Source organism: Phalacrocorax aristotelis, chromosome 3 (genome assembly GCF_949628215.1).
Source record: "Phalacrocorax aristotelis chromosome 3, bGulAri2.1, whole genome shotgun sequence".
Lineage (NCBI taxonomy): Eukaryota > Metazoa > Chordata > Aves > Suliformes > Phalacrocoracidae > Phalacrocorax > Phalacrocorax aristotelis.
Window position 1 is genome coordinate 40221816 of NC_134278.1, and position 24966 is coordinate 40246781.

Genomic DNA, 24966 nt, shown 5'->3' on the forward strand with positions numbered 1-24966 from the left:
CCCAGTTTATGATATTAAGGTCATGTATTCTGTATACATACTCTGTGGTCCATTTCTCACCTAACATACTACCTACCTTTCCCATTTGTCCAGCACGTTGCATTTGGGAACTAAAGTCATATACTATGCTGCTAAGGCACACCTTAAACAACTAACACTGTTGTAGCACTCCTCTATTCTACCATTGCTACAACAAACTGTACAGTCCTTTATAATGTCTGCTTCTGTATCCATTTATCTATCTATATGAGAGGAGATTAAGTTCAAAGAAAAATAAAAGATGGCACAGAAAGACAGAGCACTGTGCATAGATCATACACTGTTAAGCTTTCTTCGCACAAGGTAAAGAAAAAATGAAAGAGAAACAGAAGAAACAAAATGTTGTCTTCAAAAAATTCTAATCACTAAATGAATAAGAGGAAATTATTGCTTCTTTTTCTATCCACTTTCCCATCCCTCCCTTCCTCCTTCCCTCCCTCTCCCACAAAAAAAATCTAGAAATTAACTGCAGCAGAATCTTTTGTTTTAAGCTATTAAATCATCATTTTTCCTCAAGAAACATTGATGATTTAACTGACAGTTTATTTTAAAAATAGATCAAGCCTTCAGTTGTCATGCAAGCGCTGTATTTTATCCCTAATGGAAATAATTAAATTTAAATGCATGAAGAAGCAAAGAGGAAATAAAACAGCCATCCATCTTATTCAAAGGTCTACCCAATGTCTTGACCAGAAAACATAAGATTTTACACGGCAGTGCTATAAAAGTTGAAAAACAAATATTCCATTCACCGTTGTCCTTGATCATTAACAAAGGGACAGGCTTTAGGATTTATGATAGTAGCAGGTACTGCAGTGACAATCTGTATGGTTTTCTATCTTCACATTGTCCTTAAGGGTAATCTTAAAAAAAGAAAACACACACATATAAGAAATAATTAGCATTAGCAAGAGTGTAAAAACAGCATTCTCAGGTAAAAATGTCTGAAGCCTTTTTCTTAACCACAAGGTACCCAGGAGCTTTGGGGTACATGTATTAGAATGGCCTCTGAATGCCGCCCTATGAAGCTGCATCATCACTGGCTTTCAGAGCCATAAAAAGAAAGTTTTCAATAGTGACATAGTTTGGTGTTCTTAATTTGGCACTTCTTAAAGTGTCTAATTTTCAAAATGTGTCAAGTAACCAATCTATGAAAAATCAGGAAATGTCCTCAGAATTTTCCACATGGGGATTATCAAAACAGAGACCACAAACACAATGAGTCATTTTTATTTTTAATCTCAACCAAATTATTGTGGCTGCCTCAGTGCATGTGTAATGTCATCTAGAAAAAAAGCTGTGCTCTACTCAGATGAAGAGCCAGGATTCAGCCAGGTTCAGCTGTAGGTGTCTACAGGTAAGTCAGGTGTCTGGGATCTCATCACAGCCACTGGAGACCCAGTGCTCTCTTCAACTGCACACACAGAGCCATTGACTGCCATTTGAGATGTCAGAGGGAATCCCACCAAGCCTCCAGTGGTCACTCCAGAAAGTCTTTTATGGGTCCTGGGTTTGCCAGCCATACAGAGATGTCTTGAGTACACCAGGGAATTTCAAATGGCACCAAATCTGTGAGCGTGTAACTGAAATGAGCGTCCAGTCAACACACTTAATAAGCCTGATTCAGATCACCACAGAACATACACATTAGCTTGTTTCAACTAGCTTAGCATTTATTCAATAAAATTTAAGGTTTCTTCACCTGGAGCTGAATCACTCCCAAAATAATCAGCCTTAGCAGACTCTCTCCTTAAGAGAACCTTCCAGATGAAAGTGTTAAATGCTTAAAGTAGTTGCACATGTTTACAGTTCCCTCTTGGTTATACTATTAAAAGTAAACAAAATCTCAATGAATCTAACAAGCACAGATGATTTTGGTCCTTCATTCCGATATATATAATTGATAGCATTGACCAGCCACCTTCCCAGAGAACTACTGTCTTTGCAGGAAAGACACAAGGAAAATTACTAATTAAAACCAAGTACACACTGCATAGCATTTAAGGGGAGGGTGCATATCCAGAAGAGCTAAAAACAAGGGGACTGCAAGTCCACCACCGGAACTTCAGGTGTCAGGAGTCAAAGTAGTTTCACTGAAGTCGGTGAAACTGCACTAATTTCTCCATCCTGACTGAATATCAGACTCGGTACTGGCTGACATTTTAATTTCCTCTTTAATAAAAAGAAAGAACCCAAAAGCAAAGGATATAAATTGCAAGGATGTTTCCCTCAAATAGTTCTCCAGTGTCCTCCAGCAAAAACATATTCTTTTCTATTCACAGGTTTGGCTAAACATTGCATCTTAAAACAAGCTTAAATGAGTCTCATTCACAGCCTCACCTTGGTAAAAGCCTTTGCTACACAGCATGTTGCTTCTGATGTAATGTTCTTTGGAACAAGCATGGTCTTCTTGGACCTCATCGGAGTGGGATAGGCCCGCGAGAAACAGCACCCAGTGCACTGGTAAATAGGCGCTCCTGGCTTGGAAAAGAATCTGTTCTCCCCTAGCTTGCACTCCGGACAACCTGCCATAAAAATATAAGGAAGAGACTTTTACTTGGTCTCCAGATGTATTTTCATTTCCGTAAAGAAAGGGAAAGTGTGGGCGGTAAGAGGAAGCACCGGCTGCATTTTGCTGCTTGACGTCTGCAGAACAGAAAAGCACAGACAGCAAAGCTCTCATCTTTACGGTCCTTCAACTCTGCAACGCTCACTGTCTGCAAAACTAGAGTGTGGCTTTCTAGGTAAGGCACAAAAATCATTGTATCTTTTCTGGTTTTCTAACTTAATTTTGTTGACGGTTGTGGAGGACTTTTTTGTATGTCTACTACACTAGCTGTCCCTAGAAGACTTCCTACTAGCTACAGAAAGTTAAATAGAACCAGCAAGATTTGTGGTGCTTCTTAAACATTCCCCATTTTCAGGCAAGACTCTATTATCAAGGGTTTTAAAAATGGCCAGTGATCCCAAGATCTTTGTAGCTCGCATTTTTCTGTATTCAGTTCAAGGCTGAATAAAAAACCCCTCAACCTCAAAACACCCCTAAAATCTTCCTAACATGCCTCTTTCATAGAATGCTACACCACCAACATCCCATTTTCTGGGCTCTACAGGGGAAAAATATTCTGCATATTATGAGGGGAAGCTACAGTTCTGCTGTTCCTGATGTTATGTTGCCATTTAGATCTCTGGAGTACAAGAAACCAAAACGTTTCTACTTGATAATGTTTCAGGGATTAAGATCACCCACGTCAACATGAGGACGCGGTCATCTGGGAGGCTCTTGACCTGGAGAAATCAAGTTTAGAGAAGAAACAGGAAGTACACTCATAGCAAAATTATCTTCATTTATTATACCTTCATATCTCAGTGTCAATAAATGTAACGAAATGATAAGATTTATTACCATAAAAAAACATGTGAAAGTTTAATTAATACTCTTTACAAACAATTGCCCTATTTCTGAATGCTGAAAGCATCTTACCCTGCATAAGGAACTCTCCATCTGGGAAAGCATGAAGAAAATGCAGAAATACAGACAAAATGGCCAAAGTGACAGCTGCATACTTCCCGTAGCAATCCATGATTTTTCTGGAAATGCAAATAAATACATTTTTAAGGGACGGTTTCACACTGGGTACAGTAACAGCATCTAGGCTACACACTAATACTGCATTCAGTGCAAGTAACAAGACAATTTAGAACCAAGATCAGAAACTGAAAATGCAGTGTACTGATGTGCATTTTATAGGCTCAGAAAATTGGTTTCATCACCATAACGAAATTGTGCCATTATTTCTGGCCTTAACAGTTTTCTTCTGAATATTAACATAAACCACTGCACATAAAATTCAAATGTCCTAACTGCCTAATATTTATGGTAAACTGGATAAAGCCAGCAAATGAGCAAAAGCTTATGGAGAGGATGAAAGAATCTGCAAAATCTGGGCCATGAACCAATTTCAGGGGAAATAATTTCACATCAGGACACAATTTCCTGAACCAAGAGTCAGATTATTTGTCCACACACCGATCTCTTTAGTGCCAAAGTCCCCATAAACAGATTTTCACAGTCCTGTCCCTCAGTGCTAGAAAGCTCCTCCAACCATTGTAATTAGACAGGGACTATATGCTGTGCTCCGGAGCGCCCAAGGAGACGCAGTGCCAAGAGAGTGCTCAGAAGGGCTTGAAACAGCCCTGGGGCCACCTACATCGTGCGGCGGGAGGCCTTGTCAAGGCAGCTTAGAGATAGGGTGGTCCCAGGGGGTTCAGCATCGCTGCAACCTTCTGGACCAAGATTTCTTTTAGGCTTCATTTTACTGATGCAGCAAATTGACTGTTGGGTTCTGGTATAAACACACCCCAGTCAGTTCAAACTTTAAAAAATGTTTTCAATAGATTAATTTTGTGCAAGAAGGCTACATGCAGCACTGCACATCAGTCTTTCTATGGCTAGTGCCTGAGATGAAGTGGCCATAAATAGCATATCGCATGTTCTCTGGGTAATTCAACAGAAATGCAGTTGTGTGGCTATATTTGATCCAGTTCAAATCTATACCACAGAGTAACACTTATCCCTGATATGAGTAACTGGGGGAACCGTAACATTAAAGATGCAGAATATATAATTTGCAACTGTATGAATATCGTCCCAAATTCTCTGTTTGATTTTTTAAAAATGAATTTACTTTTTTTTTTCATTATTATTCACAGTAATATTTCGGGGGGGGGGGGGGAGGGGCACAGAGCACGGGACGACACACACACGAAACCTCAGTTCTCTCCGTATCTAAACATCAGATGTACTAAGTAAGTGCTACATGCAGATCAGCAGGATGCTTTTTGGTAATTACCACAAGACCTTTAAAATTTTTCTGAAGCATTATGTACCAGCCTGGTCAGAGACAAAAAACTGGTCATAAGAAACTGATGTTTCTTTTGAGCCAGAGAAATCCTATGTGCCTGGCATGGCCTGGGAGGACCTCCCTTACTGGAAAGTCAGGCAGGATCTGAGTTAGGTTAAAGATGCCACATGCATTTTTGGATCATCATGTTATAAACATCTGGGCAATGAGTGCTACATTTAAAAGCCTTTGATTCATCTGACCTACAAACACATAAAGCAAAATACTGAACCTCACTTCTGCCCTTGTCAGTATTAAAATGTAATATTTTAGGGATGAAGTTTGTAATCTTCCTTCTCAAGCACTAAGCCTCCGTATTGTACTGACAATTTCATTGTGCTCAGTCAAAGACCATTTTGGCCCAGTTTCTCACTTAGAAAACAGAATTTCCCCCTTAAAAATTATTTTCTTCCAAAGCATAGACCTGAGCCCTTCCTTTAGAAATGAACAGGAATCACTCATATCCCATGGTGAAGTAATTAGGTCCATGGAGAATAGAGTCATACAAAGGATGCTGAAGTATTAAATTAGCGTACCGGAGCAGCCTGTGCAGGTGACAGAGAGAGCAGCCCTCCTTTGCCCAACTTGGATGGCTGGGGACAGCCTTGCCTTGGAGAACTGAGTTTCAGGGTCTGTTTGCTGCTGAGACACAGAGCACATTTCAACAGGGGGACTTTCCCTGCCCTTGAAGATTACCTGTGAGGGATTCTGGGCTGAGCACTGCTCACCTTCACCCTGAAGAGATGGTCCTTGGCTGTGGCTGTGCAGCAGCGCCTGGTTCACCAGCCCCAGTGTCCCTGACTGGCTTCAGACAAGCACCCCCAGGCAGCATCCCAAGCCCACAGCTCCTAATCACCGAACTCTTTAACCAGCCTTCTCAGAAACGTTATCTGATCATGCAGATCTCTCCACCTCTGCAATCACCTTCCCAGGCTATGCCTGGAGCTAGCCAACAGCTTGTTTGGGCTGTGTCTGAATGGCAGCGCTGACAGCATCTCCAGACTCTTGCAACTGGATCTTTTGAACAGTTCCTTCTGTCCCTGCATAGGCCACCTGTTCGCTTGACTTTAAAAAACTGAAAATATCACACAGGAGCATGATGTGCTAATGCCTGATGTGTGGGATAAGGCCCCAGGCTGATATCACTGATATATACATTTTAAATACTGAAAGCTACTGGGCTCAGCAAGCAAAAAACAACAACAAAAAAGAGCATTCAATCCTTAACTACTTAAGAGCTTCTCTTCTTACAAATACACCAGTCAATGCTGCTATTCCGTGATAAATACTCTCCAGAGACAGATCGAAGTGTGGCACCAAATATTTCTAAAAATGAGGTGGCAGTGAGAAGGACAATACTGCCAGCAACAAAGAAATTGATCTTGAGATTTGGTGTAGAGGTTATTCAAGCATGCTATACTGATCAGAGAAGGCCCTCACAACCCTAACCAGGAAAGATGGTAGAAAATCAAGAGGGGAAGGTACAATTAAAAAAAAATAGCTTTCGCATAATGGAAACATATTTTTTTTCAGATATTGCACCTACCCAGCAGAATCCCTGCAACGACTGCCACAATGATGCAAATGTTCAAATAATGCCTGCTCACATCTGCAAGGACAGGCAAACTTGAGGTCGTCCAAGGAGTGAAGCTACTTGCCTGGTATGATTATCTGAGAGTGAACCTGGAGCACTGGGATGAGCAAAGAGAGTATTGATTAGCAGAGGGACATTCCATCACTGCACAAATTCCCAAAGATATATGGGGACGAGGTTGCTACGCACAGGCCAGCAGGTCTGGCTCATTGATCAAACAGACATACAAAGCAGTCATCAAAGGTGGCAGTTCAGGTTGCAGCAGAGCACAGTCCCTACAAGGTAGCTTTGAAATCAGGACAATGATGGAAATAAAATCAAAGAGAGCTCCATCCTTGTAGCAATCAGAAAAAGATCATACCCAGGCAGATGACGCTGACACCAAAGGCAGGATGACGAGAACACAGCCCTTGCCTCACTGGGGTTAGCAAAGTGGAAAGAAAGAAAGTTTATGAGCAAGACTGATGTGCAATGCCCTCCAGCACAATGAATGAAGGCACAAAAGCTGAAACAAGCCTCTTTCTAATTAAGACAGCAAAAACTAGAGGTAAGAGACTGATCTAAAGCCCAGCTAAACTGAATGGCTAAGAGGTCAATGAGGTTGCAATTAATGAGTGGCAGGGGTTGGGTGCTGGGTACAAGTAACTTTGCCTCCTCACTCCCACCTGCCTAGCAAGTCAATCCATGCTGGCAGAAAAAAAAGAGGATAAAGGAGTTAAAAGTAGCTGATAATGAACAGGAAGAAAAACCATTGGCAGCAATTGTGGAAGCACTGGAAAGAAGCATTTGAAAGAGGTATCAAAAAGGCCATTCAATGTATGTATGTATGCATGCAGGATGAATGCAACCTGTAGTTACTCATCTTTGCTTGGGTGAAAACCAAAAACCCCTCCAAGTACAAGAAATAGTATTCTGGTGTTAGTCAACAGGTGGCAAAGGAAACGGGCAATGCCTTTAATACGGTAGTCTTATAGAAGCATTAAACATGGCTCTCATGATCCTGAGAAGCAGCTGCCAGCTCTCTTCGTCCTGTTCTCTTGACAAGAGTAGCCTGGGGATGCAGGAAAAAGGTGGTCCTTCACACCATTTAGATCCACAGCCTCCTGTGGTCCTGCCAAACATTTTGGGAACTGAACTGACCTCAGCCGCATCTATGTAGTCACACTGAATAAATAGGCTGAATCCCCCCCTACAGCAAATAAGGCTTTTTTTAAAGGTTATTTACTGTATATGCTTTTTCCAGGCTGTTAGAGGGGGTGTGACTGCTGGCAGACACACCTGCACTGGGACACGATCCCACAGTTTAATGTCAAGTCCTGCTCCATCCAAGGGGACATTGCCCAGAGTGCGAGGAGCTGGCTGCAGGGGCCCATGCACCAGCAGGAGAAGACAGACAGCCTTTTCCAAACAACCTGTTTCAACATCATCCTGAGCCTTTTGATAGCCAGATGCTCCAACAGTTCCAATAAGATGCCAGCCACAAGAATAACACCATAACCCTTGACTAGTTATTCTGTGATTTCATGCTCTTTATTGAAGGCACAGTGGCATTCTCCATCCTAGTTTTTCTAAGAACACATAATGCTATGATTTGGTACATCGTAAAGGTTTGAGGCAATCCCAGAGGGAAGTTGTTTAAATTACATTAACCAAAAGGGGAATTGAAATTGCAGTTTTGCACTTCCTCTATTGAGTCAAACTGTCAGGCTCATGCCAAAAACATCAGAGATACCTGTCAATAAACCCCAGACGTGATCTCCTCTACTCTTTCAATGTGACAGCCATTTTGCCTGATGGTCTTACTTGGTTTTCTGACTGTGCTCACACTGCTAACCCAGTTAATGTCTACACCACTCATTTCATCTCACCATCAAATCAAAGGAAGTTTTTACTTCACTCTATTAAATATCTTTCTTGAGCTATTGAAATATTATATAACGCACAAATTTCGGCAGCTCTTTGGAAAGACAGTAATTTTAAGTCTTGCCAGCAGTTAAAATCTCACCTCATTGTTTACAATATCTTGTATTTTTCTGTAAATAAATTACCATATTATCAGTTACCATCATAAAGACAGACGATCATCTGTATTTGCAAACAGGTCTTCTGTTCAGGTACGAGTGGGACTCTGGATGCCCTTACATTCATGTCAAGCTCCACTGGATCAGAATCCCTCATCTAACTCTGTGGTCCATGTCCTAGCACAGAATGCCAGCAGGCTCTGTTCAATAGGCATCATCCTTTGTACTGATTGTACAAAATAACGTAATGTTTTCAGCATAAACTTGGGACATCCCTCTGTACCTTTCCATAGGGTGGTGCTGTCATATCCAACAGTAGTTAAACACTTTGCACATTGTGTTCATCTCTTTCTGGGACACTTGGCCATGAGGTAGGGCTGTGTCACAGCAGCAATGAACCACAAATGCCAGCACTTCATTTGCAGCCCAGTGTCATGTACACCGTAACCTGTTAGCAAACCCAGTGTCATGTAGAGAGTAATCCATCAGCAAACCACTGAAGACTGAGAAATCTTCACTAACACTTTTTTTTCCCTTCCCTTAACATATTTAATCATGACTATCAGTTTAAAGACTCTAAAAGATGTGTTAGCATTACAGGTTGTGTAACATTTGACATTCAACAGCAACACTGTTGACTAGGAGAAAAGCACAAAGTTACTCATGAAGAACTACCAGACCCGATCAGAAATGACAAATCATCAACATTTATCTGCAATACAATTCTTGAATCTCATTTTCTCTTACTTACAAAGGTAGTTTAACCCCAAGCACTGGTGTTTTAGTCCCAAAGCAACCTTTAAGCTAATTTTCAATGTAAAAACTTTGACAGAATGGAAGGAGAAGAAAACTTTTGGAGACAAGGAAAAGAGAATATAAAAAAAATGTAATTGTTCCTCTTTAAGAGTAACAAAAATTTTAAAATATATTACCTCCCTTGTTCAACAAGAATAAGTCAGACAGCTGAGAAACTGCAGGATGGTGTCTCAAGGTGAGCTGTCCCTGATGCTTGGATGTACGTTCCCAAAACTGATGTTGAAAAAGCTGCATGTTTCTTTTATACCAGTAAAGCTAGATCATATTCCTCGCCCACATCTAAGCCATAGGATCAACTGTACGTTTTATCTAATGACTGAACATCACTTTATGTAATTACCAGCCCACCATGCTGATCTTATCTTCGACTTGACTTTCATAAAGATTTTTTTTTTTCTTATATAATGAAAGAAAGGTCAGCTTGCGAGCACAAACTCAGTGCTGCATGAGTTTCCTGGGGAACTCAAATATCGAGCATCCAGTCATTTGCTGCAGTTTGCAGGGAACAGAATCTCATTTTAAAAAAGGAAGAGTTACTAAGATTTCCTAACACTTCTTATTAAACTGGATAATATTATTTTAAAAAAAAGCATAGAACACTTCTACAGCAATGGCATTGTTTTAGCAAAGAATAACAAAATAAAGAGCAGCAGAGATCTATACAAACATTTAAAAGAATAATCTCCATTTTAATTTGATGCCCAGAGAATGAAAGCATGGATAAATTTAGAAGGATTGCCTTTATAAAGACAAGATTTCTAGCAAGATATCATCTTGTTTTTAGAGTAAAGCTAATAAAATGGAGGCACTTCAAAAAAATGCACCAGGGAGCAGATTTTTAAGGCTTAGGGGCTCACAATTCCTCAATTTCATGTGACAGAGTCTGTGTCAGTGCTTGCTAAATAAGACAGGTGCCATGCTGCCTTCTGGCACTGAGGCCAAGCAACACATTGGGGCTTGCATCCACTCAGTTCTCCCCTTCCCCTTCCCAAAGGGGAGGCAGACATCCAAACACCTATTGAGAACAGCCCCTGGCAATGCAGACAGTCCTGGGTGGTGCTCAAGGCCTTTCCTGCAACCTTATTTTGTTTTCAAGTCCTGGAGACTTGAGGGACATTCACTTCAGGTGTCAGAAGCTCACTTCATAAGTTAACTGCCTAAACCTGAGTTACTCACTCTGGGCTGCCTTTATAGTCAATGGAGAGAAATAGCCCTAAACATCTATTTCCATACAAGATTAAGTAATTTTTCCAATGAACCTATTTTTCACTATTGAGAGCCCAGGGTAACTAGCTTGGACTGGTCACTGTCCTACCCTTAGAGCTTTACAAATATTTTATAGCTTTAAGAAACTTCTAAACATCCAAAGGCTTAAAATTACTTTTTATACACCCACTTTTTGTCACTCACTGGAGTGACACTGGAGATGCGATATTGAAAGAGACCCCTATATCTTCTTGTGTTCCTATGAAAATGAGACTTTGATTCACAATTCAATCAGTCTCTTCCAAAATGTTTATTGTATAGTTGGATTTGGTGACCTGCAGCTGTCCAGATTTCTGCTGTTCATTTTTCTCATTCCTTGCCTCAACTCCCTTTTTAATAACAGCAGCACCCTTGAACTCTATTAGTTTTTTCAGAAACATTTATTGCACCCTTATCACCTCTGTCTTCACTAACATCCTCACCTGCTTCAAGGTGTTGGACACCTTTTTCTATTCTGTTTATTCAGCTGACCACTATAACAACGTTAAACACAAAACTGTTGTCCCCAGCCTACACTTGGCTTGAAATTGGCTTCTATTTCAAAACTGAAGATGGATTTCTGCAACTGGAAGCTTGTCTGGTTTTTATCCAACAATATGAGCTGGTCTAATAAATACAAAAAAGTCTCTCTCCCTATGATCTTGCTCCATTTAATAACACATGCATAAGGCTGAAATTTGAAAGCTGTTGGTAAACATAGTTTACTGAGAAATATTACCCTGGAAGGCAGAAGCTTCATATTTCTTGCAATTCAAAGCAAAATTGATGAAAAAGGCTGAATTTTATAGAGTGGCTCTGACTTTGCTCTGTCCTGCCCATTTCACACTCACCCCAGCTTGCAGCCCCATGGGAAACCCAGGATGATTTGTGATGCTTCACAAAAACCAGAAAATTATCTTCCTCATCAATAAAACAAGTAATGATTGTATTGTATATTCATACGTGGTACTTATTTACCTATGTATTGCAGCATGTCATCAACCAGTAAAAAGGAAATGCTATACAAAATAGCTCTTTCATTAGAAGGACTCAAGCACAGTGACAGTGCTACCCCCACAGCACAAAAGAAAAATAAAAGTGCCCACAACCTGGTACTCTTTTCCTATCATAATGTATTAGGAATAAATCTTGTGAAGTCAATGGAATTACACTGGTATAAAAGATAGTTTAAAAAAAGCTCCTATTTTTATTAAGAGGATTTCTTACTTTAGCCGCTCCAAATCTCCAACTAAAAATACTTGGTCAAATCTGTCTTAATGTGTGACTGAATGAGAAATGAGAGAATGCAGCTCACTGTTTTCAAGGGGGGAAAAAAACCTTCTAGTTTATTAAACAAGGTATTCTTAAAACATTTAGCAATACTCTTACAGTGTTTTTGCTACACTGATATTATGATTTGATGGTCTATGTAAGTATATGAATTAAAAGATAGGTAAATATATATGCCAAACCAGACCATCGAAAATACTTTGCCAAGATCAGTATTTTGTCTTCTATTTGTAGGAGCAGAAAAAGTCATTCTGAAGGGGAAAAAGCAATAAGCTGCTAAAATTTTCAAGTTTATTTGAGGCTGCTGTGTTCCTAAATTGGACTGGGGGTCTTTTAAGTAGCATAAGTTAAACTAAATATAGCATTTTTTAAAGGCTGAAATCAGTGTGTGCTCAGCACGTAAGTATTATGGAGTTTCAGAACTTTTGGCTCTTCTCTAGGAGCTGTGATCCTACAGCTCCTTCTTTGGCTTTCTCTGGAAAGGAGGGATCATGTCTCTTCCCCTGCTGACAGATGCTGTCTCAGGGTATCTGTCCTACTTGCCTACTTAGCAATATCTGCTTATCTACATGCTGCTTCCTGATGCTGCCTCTTCCTTACTAGAGGAAAGCTTTTCTACTTTGCCGCTCAGTAGAATTGCAGGGCATCCCCCAGCACTGTCAGTAAACAAATGGGAAAGGGCTCCACTTCAGAAAATAAACTCTTTTGTTCAAAAATAACAACTCCACTTTATCAATAAAGAGACACCGCACACCACCACCACCCCACAAGCATGGTCACAGATTAACACTATTAAACAGAATTTACCTACTTTTAATAGGGGTAATACAAGGTTTGCTATACTATATACCAGCAGAAAGGACAGTACAGAGCACACCTACTCTTGTTTTTTTACCATTGCTGCATTCTTCAGGACCAATCCTGTCTTCTTTCTTGATTTTCCTATTTGTAAATAAGCAAATGAGAAGCAACAACCTTTAAAATTAAGTTCTGATAGCATCTTTGGCTTGGATGGACAAGCAAGTTGAATTCCAGAGGATTTTTTTTTAAATTATATTAAATTTAACTAATTATTATTAAAGAATGTCCTGCAAATGCAGCCAAAAGGCACCCTTCATCATTTGGGCAAACTCCGAAAACAGCAGCCCCCCTTCTGAGAATGGTAGCTATCACGCATGCCCATGGAACACCAGAAACTCCTCTTCCCTTCGCCCTTGTGACCTTTGAATACCTCCTTGGCTTCTTTCTCCAGCCCTGCCCTACAAGCAGATGCAGCACCCACAAGTCTGAGCCTGCACCAGAAGGCATCCTGAAGCCCTGGTATTATCTTTTGCATTTTGGGTGTCACTTAATTTCTTGTGTTATCCTCCAAGTGTCCCAGGAGCAGAGAGGCTCCCACACACCACAGGCTGCTCTGCACTGACGCAGGCAAATTATCAGAGTTGCTGAAGAGAGGTAACAATGAAAGGTCCCACCAGAATGACTGACAGCAATATTTGCTGGGGATTCAAGGAAAAAAGAAGCAACCTGAGCGTTAAACAAAAAGATTCACAGGTATTCCATTATTTTACTGAGTCTCCCAACTTCTTCCCAGTTTGCTTGTAACTTTTCCAGTTGCCATCTGTCTACTCTCAGAGACAGTAACACCAACTCAGTAGATATACACTTAAACAAGACTCCCCAGGACAATGGAAAACACAGATAAACACCATTCAGAAACAAAGGGCTCCTGTCTGCCAAAATACTTCATACCATATTATGCAGAGAGTGAAAGTCAAGTTTTCTATTATTTTACAGATGTTTTCAACTGATTATCTAAAATTATCTCTCAAAGCAATACTCTTTGGCCTCATCCTCCTTCGCCTAAAATCAATTGGCGTTCTGCCATTATTTCAAATGACACTGGATCAGGACTTTTAAGATTAGCTATTAGAGTTCTCAAGCTTCAGCCAAACATTGATTATTCTGAGATAATAAGGCTTTCAGTACTTATTGCACATAAATAATTGACTGCAAAGCCTCTCCTATTCTAAAGCCATAGTGTAAAGAGGGTTAACTAATACATAAGTTTGTTTTGTTTTTTATTTTAAAAGAATTAACATTACAGACAACGGCACTTCAGAAATATGTACAATAATCATTATTTCACCAAAGCCAAGTAAGAATTGTGCCTCTGAAGAAAAATATTATAAGGAATACATACACTTTTCCCCCTTTTTTACTGTAACTTGCCAAGGTCAAAATGTTTAATCATGGCGTGTTATAGGCAACTTATGGTACTAACAGGATGATGGCTTCTGTTTAGCTCTGTTTTCATGCTTCTTTTTGGAATAGGCTTATTTGAAATCCAATTCCTTTGAGCAAAATTAGAATAGATAATATTACAACTGTCACAGCACTGTGGAACAGCAAACAAAATGTCACTAACATGTAGGTTTGACCTGAAGGGCTTTAGAGATTTTATGTCAATATTCTTTTTCTCTACTTTTAATTAATAAAAGTAACTACACCTCATCTAAAGACTAAACTAGCTCACAAGGCCAGGAAGGACTCTTCCTGTTACATATAATACTGCTCAGTTGAAGTAACTAGGTTTGTTAGACTCCTGAAACATTAAGTGCTTATTATCAGAGAGAAGTAGAACACTAGACTAGATAGACTACTGATCAAACTGATGTCAGTGAACATGTTCCTGCACCATAAGGGCAGAGCATGAGAGAGAGATAATGCAGCCTTACTTTAAATATATTTCAGTATTTAGCTTTTTTTTAATGAAAAAAAATTAATTACCATATGAATGGATCATTGCATGTCAGGTTTAGATCTGATAAACAGCCACGCAAAAGTGAAATGTATACTTCAAGTGCAGCTAAAACAAAGAAGCCTGATCAATAATGCAGGATGTCTCATTTATACAACTAGCAATTTCAGCAGCTCTCATTATCTAATACAGAAATAATTGTTCAGATAATTAGCTATTATTTTTCTCTAACCCCAAATCTGAACACTTTCATATGCTCACTGTATCACCTCTTCTGTTTGTAGAGATTACTATTATGAGTTGCTTTCACATTTCATAGAACTTTATTGCTTGTTTTTTGCAAATGGAAGCAGAAAAAATGTGTAAGTTCATCAAATTCTGATCAAATCACAGCAAGCAAGAAGTAGCCTACAGTGCTCATAATAAAAAAAATATGCACTGACATAGAAATGTAGCTGGAAAGAGATTCTGAAGAAAACTTATTTCTATCACACTACCACGAGGCTGGTTACCAGGTTGCTGTTACCATCTCTACTGTCACTGCTGCCTGGTCATTCAGCCGAATAAAAACCTCACCATACTGATGATCTGTATTGCAGTAGCACCTAAGACACCCACACCAAGACCAAGCAGAGATGGTCCCCTGCCCCGGACAGCTCATCATCTCACACCAGCCTCAGAGGAGTGAAGTAATTCTTCCGAACTCCTCCTGTTCCACCCACCTGGGTATTTTTCTGAAGACATCAGAGCTCAAACTGATGTTCTGGGCTTCACCAAAATTTCCAGATGAGGTTCTAGATCTACACGGCGCAGCAGGTCATTTCCCACCCTCACAGTGGTCTCTTCTGATCACACATCTAAGCAATCCCTTCACACAGGCACCTGCTTCTCTGAAGGAACAGTGCACAGCATATGTTTCATATTTGTGAGACACTTTCAGAGCAACAAATGAAGGGAATTATACATGGTATTTGGTTATCAGTGAGACTCAGCGCACGGGAAATGAGCTAGTGCGGTACAATTAATACCATATTGGAAAGTAAAGCAGGCCAGTGCTGCCCACCTCCATACAGTTACCTTTCAGAAATAAAAAGGGCTTATGTTCACATAATAACACTTCAACATAGATTTTATGGTACTTTGAAGGCTGGATATTGAGACTTGATTTCCCACGTCATTGAAATGTAGCCACTCTCAAGAGGCAGAACCGTAGCCATTTGCTGCCAGCAACATTACACGGCTGTCCTCAGAGGGCCAGCAATGAGTCATAGCAATGTCTCAAATTTAAGCTAAACGTCTATCTAAGTAGAGAGTATAGGTCTAAGCTGTAAATTTCGGGGGAGGGCGAGGGCAGGGAAGGAGGTCCAAAAACCAGTAAAAATTTAAAATATTTTATTTTATATAATTTTGTGGTCCAGGCTGTTTCTTAAGCTAAGCTTAGATTATAAAAAGAAAGAGCTGAAAAAGGACTAAATAAAATCTCCTAGTTCCAATGGTCTAGATGGTGCACGTGTCCTCTTTCCAGACACCAGAAACAAAGTAGGAAATGCTTCAGGAGATAACTCCCTGCTTCAACATTCAGGAATTTTTTTTTTTATGCAAACTTCTGTGTGCACTTCAATAATAAGCCATAAGAAAGTATAGATTATTGATATTTTCCCTTGCACAAGTGCAAAGAAGGAGAAAAGATGCCACAGTTGTATTCAGTTCCCCCCAGCTTTAGACATCTGTCGTACCGATGGCCAATGTCCAAGCTGGTTGCTCTAGCTACCTCTACAGTCAATGAGAAGACACAGACATTTTCAGGGTGCAGTTCATCTAATCTGTTTTAGCACTTTCCTTTGAATGAAAGGGGTGACGCCCTATTATTGCTCTTTTCCCTCCACTGGTTACAGATGGTCAAGAAAACTGGCTTAGAAAGTCATATCCATTTTTTAAGATATTTGTACTTGACCAGATGAATCCAGCCCAAAGCATCTTTCATGTTGTGGCTAACATACCAAGAACAGATACTGTACAATGAAGCACTTTTTTTTTTTACACTTAGACAATCTAAGGTCCACGCTGTTTCCCAAGTTGTCTGTAACTTCCTACAGCCCATCCAGGAGGTTAGGAAGGGGAGGAAGGTGAGAATTGATCTTATCTCTTAATTGCTTTCTAGATTCTTTCCCTTTGTGCTCATTTGTCATCCCCTGTCTTATTTGGCATTTAGTTTGAAAAGCCTCTGAAGCAAAAGCTATCCTTTTAGTCAAACTATATTTATGCATGACGAGAGCTCCCAGACAGTATAACTATTACAGACCACCACTCTGCTTGATTGATACCAAGAAGGGAATGCACTGCGTCCTTTCAAAGGATGATGCTACAAGTACAGCTAGTATGATGACAGTAAGCAGACTTTCAGAAACATAATCACCTTCCCAGAGCTATTCCCAGGTAGGGACAACTTCACAGAGACCTAGAGCCTGATGGGCATAGAGAAGCCCACAGACTAACAGAAAATGCATTTAACAGTACTTGTTTTTATTTCACAGAAATACATATTGAGCTCCTTCAGCTTTTAGGGTCTTTGGTACAGGCAGATACTCACAGACTGGTGAAAAACTATGCTGGTAAGTACCACACAAGAACCTACAAGCAAACCCTCAGCTCCAACTTCAGGATGTTGATGCCTTTTTCAGGAGTGCACTACACACTACTCTAAGGAGGCAGCCAGAGCTTTTGGCTAGCTAGCTAATAAAAACATTTCAATGACACCATTCATTAATTGACTGATTTTATCCTTTAGAGATGTTTTGGTATTTTTTAAACATTTAAAATGCTATACCTAAGCGTTAGATGGGAAATTCAGAGATAGCACAACTTTACTACTTCTATTGGCTAGTACCAAATACTACCAAGTGAAGTATGACTAGGTAACAAATGTTAATGTTTGATATGCTTTAGCAAGCTGAAACACGCATTTTTTATTTTAAACAGAGCTTTACTGCAGCACTGAAGCAGGCAGAGCACACTGGGCAGTGCAACCAGATTTGCTGCTGTTTGATAAGCTGCAGAACATGGCAATACAACTGATTCATTACAGCAAATAAGGTCACAAGTTTGCCATTGATTTATTGGTTTAAAGGGTCGTGTGTGTGAGATCAGCTCACTCTGACAGGGAAAAGTAAAGCTCAGTGCCAGTGTCTTTGTGTTTTAACAGTTTCCTGGCTGTCTGCTTTAGCTCTTCCACCAATGTTGCTTTAATGTGCAGTGGAACAGAGGAAGCAATGTCCTTGGGAACTTCTTCAGCCCTAATGCCTGTAGTAGTTTGCTTTAAAAAGCTATATTAAGCAAATAATGAATTAGGACTCATAGACAGATGATCAGTAGTACTCAGAGCACAACTAACAGAATTGCTCTGTGCAAACGGCAGAACAGGGAATGTAGTGACGGGTTCAATTTCCTGGGGTGTACAAAAGAGTCCTCTGTGCCTACCTTCGATTTATGTCAGTTACTCATCCTGCTGTCTGCGAACTACTGCTGGGTCACAAGATACCTGGGTGGTGGTCTAGCAAATGTTTGCAAGAAGAAGTTTAAACCCCATGCACATGCTTCCCCTCCCACTCAACCAAATCCTACACAGAAAGTTGCAATCAGTACCATCTACAAATGAGGAATGAGCAAGCACTAACCACGGAGAAAGTGATTCATCAGTCTAGCAAATTAAAGTCTAACAAAATAAAATTGAATGCAGATGAAAAAGCGAGGAAGAGAAATGAGAAAAAAAGCAGGCATGGATATGAACTTTCATTATTTACCAGGTTTGGTATGTGTCTTTGAGGTTATGGCTACACATATTCTGCAAAATTTACCTGAACAAGCCTGAGATTTGTCTGATCAAATGCAGGCAACAGCAATGCCTTATAGGCACCTGAGCTGAATGTCTAGATTCCTTCAGAATCAAGAGAAAAAAAAAACATTTTTAGACCTATTATTGGCAACTATCTCAGGACAAGATAAACTGACCACTCTCCTAGACAACCAGCTCAGACATAGGCATCTACTGCTGCACTTCAGATTCTTACATATGGCCAGATAAAGCGCACGGCAAGCCCCTAAAAACCAAAACCTCACTTTTTAGCAGCCTGCCTAAAATTACTATTCCCTATTTCAACCACTACAGCTTTTCTCAGAGCATTGCTACAGATACTGAGGTTCTGAAAGCAGGTTAAAAAAAGCCAAGGCGGGTACCAGCATAGGATCTAGAGGCATTCTGCAGGCACTGAATGGCACCATGACATCCACCTGTACAAACACACCAGCTTGGTCACAAAAGAGGTAGAGACACAGCAGTGTGCTGCCACATCTGAATTACTATGTTCGGGTGAGAAGGAGGGCTTGTCACCAGAGTCACAGAGATATCCCAGGGCAACTGCATTGCTCCTGTACCCAGGATCAGCACAGCTTAGGTGCCTCTGCACATGCTTCCCTGCTCGGCATGGAGCTCACCTGATCAATCTGCCCAAGGCCAAAGAGAAGACTCAGTGCTTAGAATCACAGAACCATTTAGGTTGGAAAAGACCTTTGATCATTGACTCCAACTGTTAACCTAGCACTGCACGCTCCACCACTAAACCATGTCCCTAAGCACCACATCTACATGTCTTTAAATACCTCCAGGGATGGTGACTCAACCACTTCCCTAGGTGGCTAGGCTGGCACACACCCTAGTTTAACACCTCGGCATGCAACCCGCTCACACCCAGAGGTGACTACGCTCACCTCTGCTCACCTTCCCCACCAATGCACTCTCTCCTTCTTTCCCAGTATACAGAGAGAGAGAGAGATAACTTCCAACAGCAGGTAGACATTCAAATACAATTTAGGGCAGGGTACCACACCAGGTACCTGACTGAGCCGACTGTGGTTGTTTGCAGGGCAGCCACTGGTGTGAAGTCTCATTAACTCTGGTAATGTAGCAAGACCCAGTGATTTCAGAGGCATTTAATCATGTACTCGCATGTCGGCTGAGCAGCGGTTGTCAATCATTGGAACAGGCTGCCCAGGGAAGTGGTTGAGTCACCATCCCTAGAGGTATTTAAAAGACATGTAGACGTGGTTCTCAGGGACATGGTTTAGCAGTGGAGCTGGCAGTGCTAGGTTAACAGTTGGACTCAATGATCTTTTCCAACCTAAACAATTCTATGATTCTATAAGCACACATGCTTTGCTGATTACAACAATTTTTTGATACTAAGCATGCACACTGAAGAATGGTATCGGGATTTTCAAGTACAAGCTTAGAGAGCTCAGCCCTTGATCCCATGGTACTTAGGAAAAAAAATATTAGAGGTGTTTAAGTTAGTGGGCTGTGACAAAATTCACCATGAATGTTCAGAGAACTAGCTGAGGTAATGTTTGAATCATTGGTGACCATTTTCAAGAAATAACAGCAAGCAAGGAAGGTTCAAACCCTAGAAAAGTATACATGCAATACTTACTTTTAAAAGAGCGGATACAGGACTTAGAGCATTTTCTACCTGTCAACCTAATTTTTATCCCTTGAAATTGAACAAATTATTAAATAAAAAATTTGCAAATACCTGGAAGGTGATGATAATTACTACAAAACAGTCAAAATGGGTTTGTCATGAAAAGAATCATATCAATTGATGTTAATCATCTCCTCTGACAGGATAATTGCTCTAGCAAATAAGTGCAAATAGCAGATATGATGCATCTTGACAATGACAAGATTTTGACACTGTCCCACACAGCATCTTCCTAAGTGAGCCACGACAGTGCATTCCAGAGGTAATTAGCAACGCAGTAGGTGCACAACATTTGAAAAACTGTTCTCAAAGTGCAGTAATTGATGGTTTGCCATCAATCTGGGAAGGTTTGCCCAGATGAGAGTCACAGGACTTTGTCCTGGGGCCCGTTGTATTCCACACATCCACTAACAGCCTGGGTGATGGCACACGGGTGTGCTGTCACAGTTTGGCAGTGACACCAGCTTGGGAAAAGTGGCAAAGTGCTTTGAAGAGTGGAAATAGCACTAAAAACAGGCCTCGAAAACTGAAAAAGCAGCCTAAAATCAACTAAACAAAATACAAACCAGACAATCCGTTGGAAAGAGAAATCTAATGAGGGCAGAAAGTTAAATACAGAAAAGAAAACGACTGTGTAGGCACAAAACAATGTGGGAGATCACAAACTAAGGAGTCAACAATGTAACAGATGACACAAACTGTAATTATGCCACTTAACTCAGCTCTAGCAAAGTCCCAGCAAGTGTAGTACTGGGTACGGCATTGGTCACTGTACTCCTGGAAAGATAATGCCAATCCACCAGGGAGGACGTACGACAGCAAGTAGAGTTTAGGAAATACCAGCTGTGAGGAAAGCTGAAGGAACGGGGTTTATGTATCTTAGAAATAGAGCAGTAAATTGAGAAACTAAGAGAGATCAAGATGGAACATTATGGCAGCACTCCAGAATGTGGGAAGCTGCTATAAAAGATTTGGCGGCTATTGTTCCACCATGACAACTACAAGAAGGACAAAGATCAGACGAATTTGCAACAGAGATTTAAGTCGGGTATTATGAATCCATTCAAACAGTTAGCATTGCAAAGCACTGGAACGGGCTATTTCAGAGGCTGTGAAATCTTCCCTCCAGAAGCCCTGATCCTACTCCTTTTGAAATAGCACATAGCAATTTTGTTCAGATTGTTAATAAAAATACTAATGGTGTATGTGGTCATCAGTGATTTTGAAAGGTCTGTTTGGCCTCTGTAAGCCAACTTACTCAACTCCTAATAGCTCTGCATCATTGCAACTCCACATCGCAGTGATTCAGTGTTTCTGTAAGTATGGGCTTGAACAGCAACAGGATCAGACCTACATTTTTCCTTACACAACAGTGCCTAAGTAATGGAATGTGCGTCTCAGATCTTTTAATGTAACACAATTTAATGCAGTTTTTGTATTTGGATAGTATGCATAAATCACTGCAAAAGAACTGCTATCTCACTGTAAGAAAAGAGCTACTAAACTGTGTGTCCTAGACAAAGGAAATATTTTTCAAGTGGTTTGCCTGAGGGGGGATTTAACAGAGGAAGTTAATGCATTCCAGCAAGAATCTCCATCACTATAATACCAGTGGATTAATTGTAAGTAAAGCTAAAGCTGTGAGTGAGGAAAATTTGCAGCATAAAGAATGTTGATGAAAAGTGTGGGATGGCTGTCGAAGATAAATACATAATTTGAAATGAATTTTATTTAAAATGGTTATATTTTTTCAGCATTTTGTTATTCCCATGACTAGCCCTCAGCTGTAAGAATGAGTTTTTCATTTTATTCCAAGAAATCATTTTTGAATCAAGAATTCATTACATTTCCATCTTCACATTTTCACTGCAGTGGTTTCTTTCTCTGTGCAATGATTTTATCACCTGATTGCAATCAATATTGCTGTAACAGGCAGTACATGTAGTTCATCATCAGTCAGAGAATGGTAAGGGATTACAGAGCATTTATACTACCCATGCTTAAAATCCATCCCTCTACCTTCTCCTCCTGCCCTTTGCAGGCTGTACATTTTTTTCCCTTCTATTGACACTGGGACCTGTACTACACCAAAGGTTTTCAGTATTAATTTGCTGAAAAAATACAACGAAATATTCTTTTTTGAAATAAATTTGTTGCTGTAAAACATACTCTTGAGAAGCATTTTTATGCTTTATCACAGCGAAGAGCTGTGTGCCACTACTAAGTAACAAACTGATTATAAAATAGCTAAATCACAGTCAGGAATACAGAACGCAGATTAACACGAAAAACAGAATTTTTTGATTGACCTCACACCTACCATCAAATTCTTCCTTTACCTCTTAGCAGCATATTCACAGTTGCTATTTTAAATAAACTCTCTCCCCACCCTCCCCGAGTTATTCACAAGAACTGCCCTATTGTGATGCCCAATCCCTTTTTTCCCATGTTCATGAAAAAGATCCAGTTCTTAGATACTAAATTAAAAACAAAAAAAAACCTGTTTCTGTGGAATCCTCCTAATTTAAATGCCAAACTTGTCAAATGGGGAAAGGAATGAAGAAAAGAGTGCAATGATGGGAAAACATATTCATCTCCAGGACATCCTTTCTTTCGTTTAACGATTTTTTAAAGCACAGCTAGAACTCTGTTAAATTCTCTCAATGAGAATAAAACTATTGAGGATTCAGCCAGTGTGCACTGGGAAGTGAACAAAGGAAAATGATAAACAGAAAAGACAGTTGGAAAGGTAGAAAGGCACCATTAATTACAGGTAATAGTACTGTGGTTTGTATTAAATTATGTAAAATGAGAACACAACCACTCCCTTGCTTTTAAGATAGCTCTGAAACTATTTTGCAAGATTGCCAGTTGAGAAAACAGCTCAAGCCATGACCCAGGCTGTATTTTCAAATGTGCTGTCCTCCCTCATCATTAATTTGCTCCCTCTGGAATAGAAAGATTCTCTCTGTAATCTGAAAATGGATGTTGCAAAAACTTTCTCTTTTCCTTCTCCTGGCTCATGCAGAAGACAACCTACAGACCATACCCTACATAGTGGCGTTTTTTTCTTGCTGACAGACGTTTAGACCACTTTGAGTACTGAGTAATATATAGATCTACATCAGTGATTTTGAACACAGGTGAAAATGGCCTCAGCCTTGACAGAAGCCAGAAGTACCATTAAGAAAAATGTGACTACATAAGATTAATTTTCTTCCCCCTTTTGGACTTCATATTTCATTTGCAATGAATTTTCACGATCAGATGCCCTTGCACAAATCTACCATTTTACTCTTTTCATGAAGTTTCTTTTGTAATGTTGTGGAGGAATACATAAATGCCTTAGAAATAGCACAATTTATTTTCTAACATGATAGCTACGTCTGTTCCAACATATTCAGCAGCTAACACCAGTTTTCCGTCACACACTACCATCCTTTAGCTTGAAAAGCTTTTGTCACAACCGATGCTTACTTTTAGTGTTTCTAGACTGAAATTATACTTCTTTTCACCTTTTGTTTCACTAAGCTAAATGAACCATTTTTATTCTCCTCTCATAAAACAGATTCTCCATTTTACTCATCATCCTTTGAGTCCTTCTCTGCACCTCCTGCAGTGTGAGCTCATCTTTTCTGAATAATAGTGACCAGAATTGGACAAATTGTTTCAGATGAGATGAGACCCATGTTTTTCTCTGCAGTATCCAATGGAAACAGCTGACCTGGCATGTCGTGTGATTTTAGTAACCTTTTTTTGCAGCTGGATCATATCTATGACTTGGTCATCATCAACTAATACAATGAGCACTTGGTAGCTGCTGTCACTTCCAACTAATGAGGTACCTCCCTAGCAGAAAGAACTGCTATTGGTCTCCTTGCATGTTGCACTATTAAAATTAATCCATTCTATTATTTAGGTTCTTGAGGCCATCTAGTCTTGATCCTTCTCATATTGAAAGCATCTTACTATTTTGTGTCATCAGCACATTTCATTATTACAGCTCATATTTTTGTACCTACATCTTTAATGGAAATTTTTGGCTGAATAAAGATCTTCTGATGTTTCAGATGGGTATGTGATAGGTTTTTTGCTTTCATCTCAAATGTGGAAACATTTGTTTTCATAACTTCTTTCTCATTAGCTGCTGCTTTAATTTCCTTTGTAAGGAAACTCAGCTAGGCTTCTGATAATTCTTACTTTATTCTTACCCTTCTTAATATTTTTCAAGCAATCATTTTTTCCATTCCTTTCAAGCTTTTGATTGTTCCAAATAATCCTTCTGAAGTGGCTATTTAGCCAGCTGGGACTGACCGTCCCTCTTGTCTGAGATATGAATTCCAGTTACTTTTTTGCAGATAGACTTGACAGGGACGGTGCCAAGCCTTCTCCACATGCAAGTCCTCAACCACCTAGACACAGTTGTCATCACCAACTCATTCCCTTCATTTCTCAAAGTTTGACTTTTGAAATTAAGAACCTTAGTTACCAACCTACTTTTCCTCCAAGCAGTATTTTTCCTAATAATCTTAGAAAAACTATTTCTCTCCAACCTTGAACATAAACATCTCTAGCACGTCTTCATGCTCTCTAACAGAAGCTCTTTGCTGCATTTCCCCTACACTGGCTCAAACAAGTTCGATTTTACCTTTCCTATCGCTGTTTCTTTAATATCTAACACACTGCAAATTCTAATCCTCCACCAATCCCCTTTGCCTCTTGAACACCATGAGTGTTTTAATATTTGTGTGTTCCTGTCCTA

At 39.9% G+C, this 24966-nt stretch overlaps 1 protein-coding gene across 1 annotated transcript; it reads right to left on the minus strand.

Annotated features, from left to right (window-relative positions):
* Positions 1-761: 761 nt before the first annotated feature.
* CGA (glycoprotein hormones, alpha polypeptide) lies at positions 762-3623 on the minus strand. The gene is made up of 3 exons (XM_075087234.1): positions 3524-3623; positions 2380-2564; positions 762-902 (listed from the first exon to the last, which is right to left on the minus strand). The coding sequence occupies exons 1-3, from the start codon at positions 3621-3623 to the stop codon at positions 825-827; spliced, it is 363 nt and encodes a 120-aa protein (XP_074943335.1). The 3' UTR covers positions 762-824.
* Between the last annotated feature and the right edge of the window lie 21343 nt (positions 3624-24966).

Coding starts and splice junctions, on each gene's coding strand:
- CGA (XM_075087234.1), bottom strand. CDS start 3,623: ATGGATTGCTACGGGAAGTATGCAGCTGTCACTTTGGCCATTTTGTCT. Junction 2,565..3,523: donor TGGAGAGTTCCTTATGCAGG/GTAAGATGCTTT, acceptor TTTTTATGGCAG/GTTGTCCGGAGTGCAAGCTA. Junction 903..2,379: donor TAGCAAAGGCTTTTACCAAG/GTGAGGCTGTGA, acceptor TCTTTTTTTAAG/ATTACCCTTAAGGACAATGT.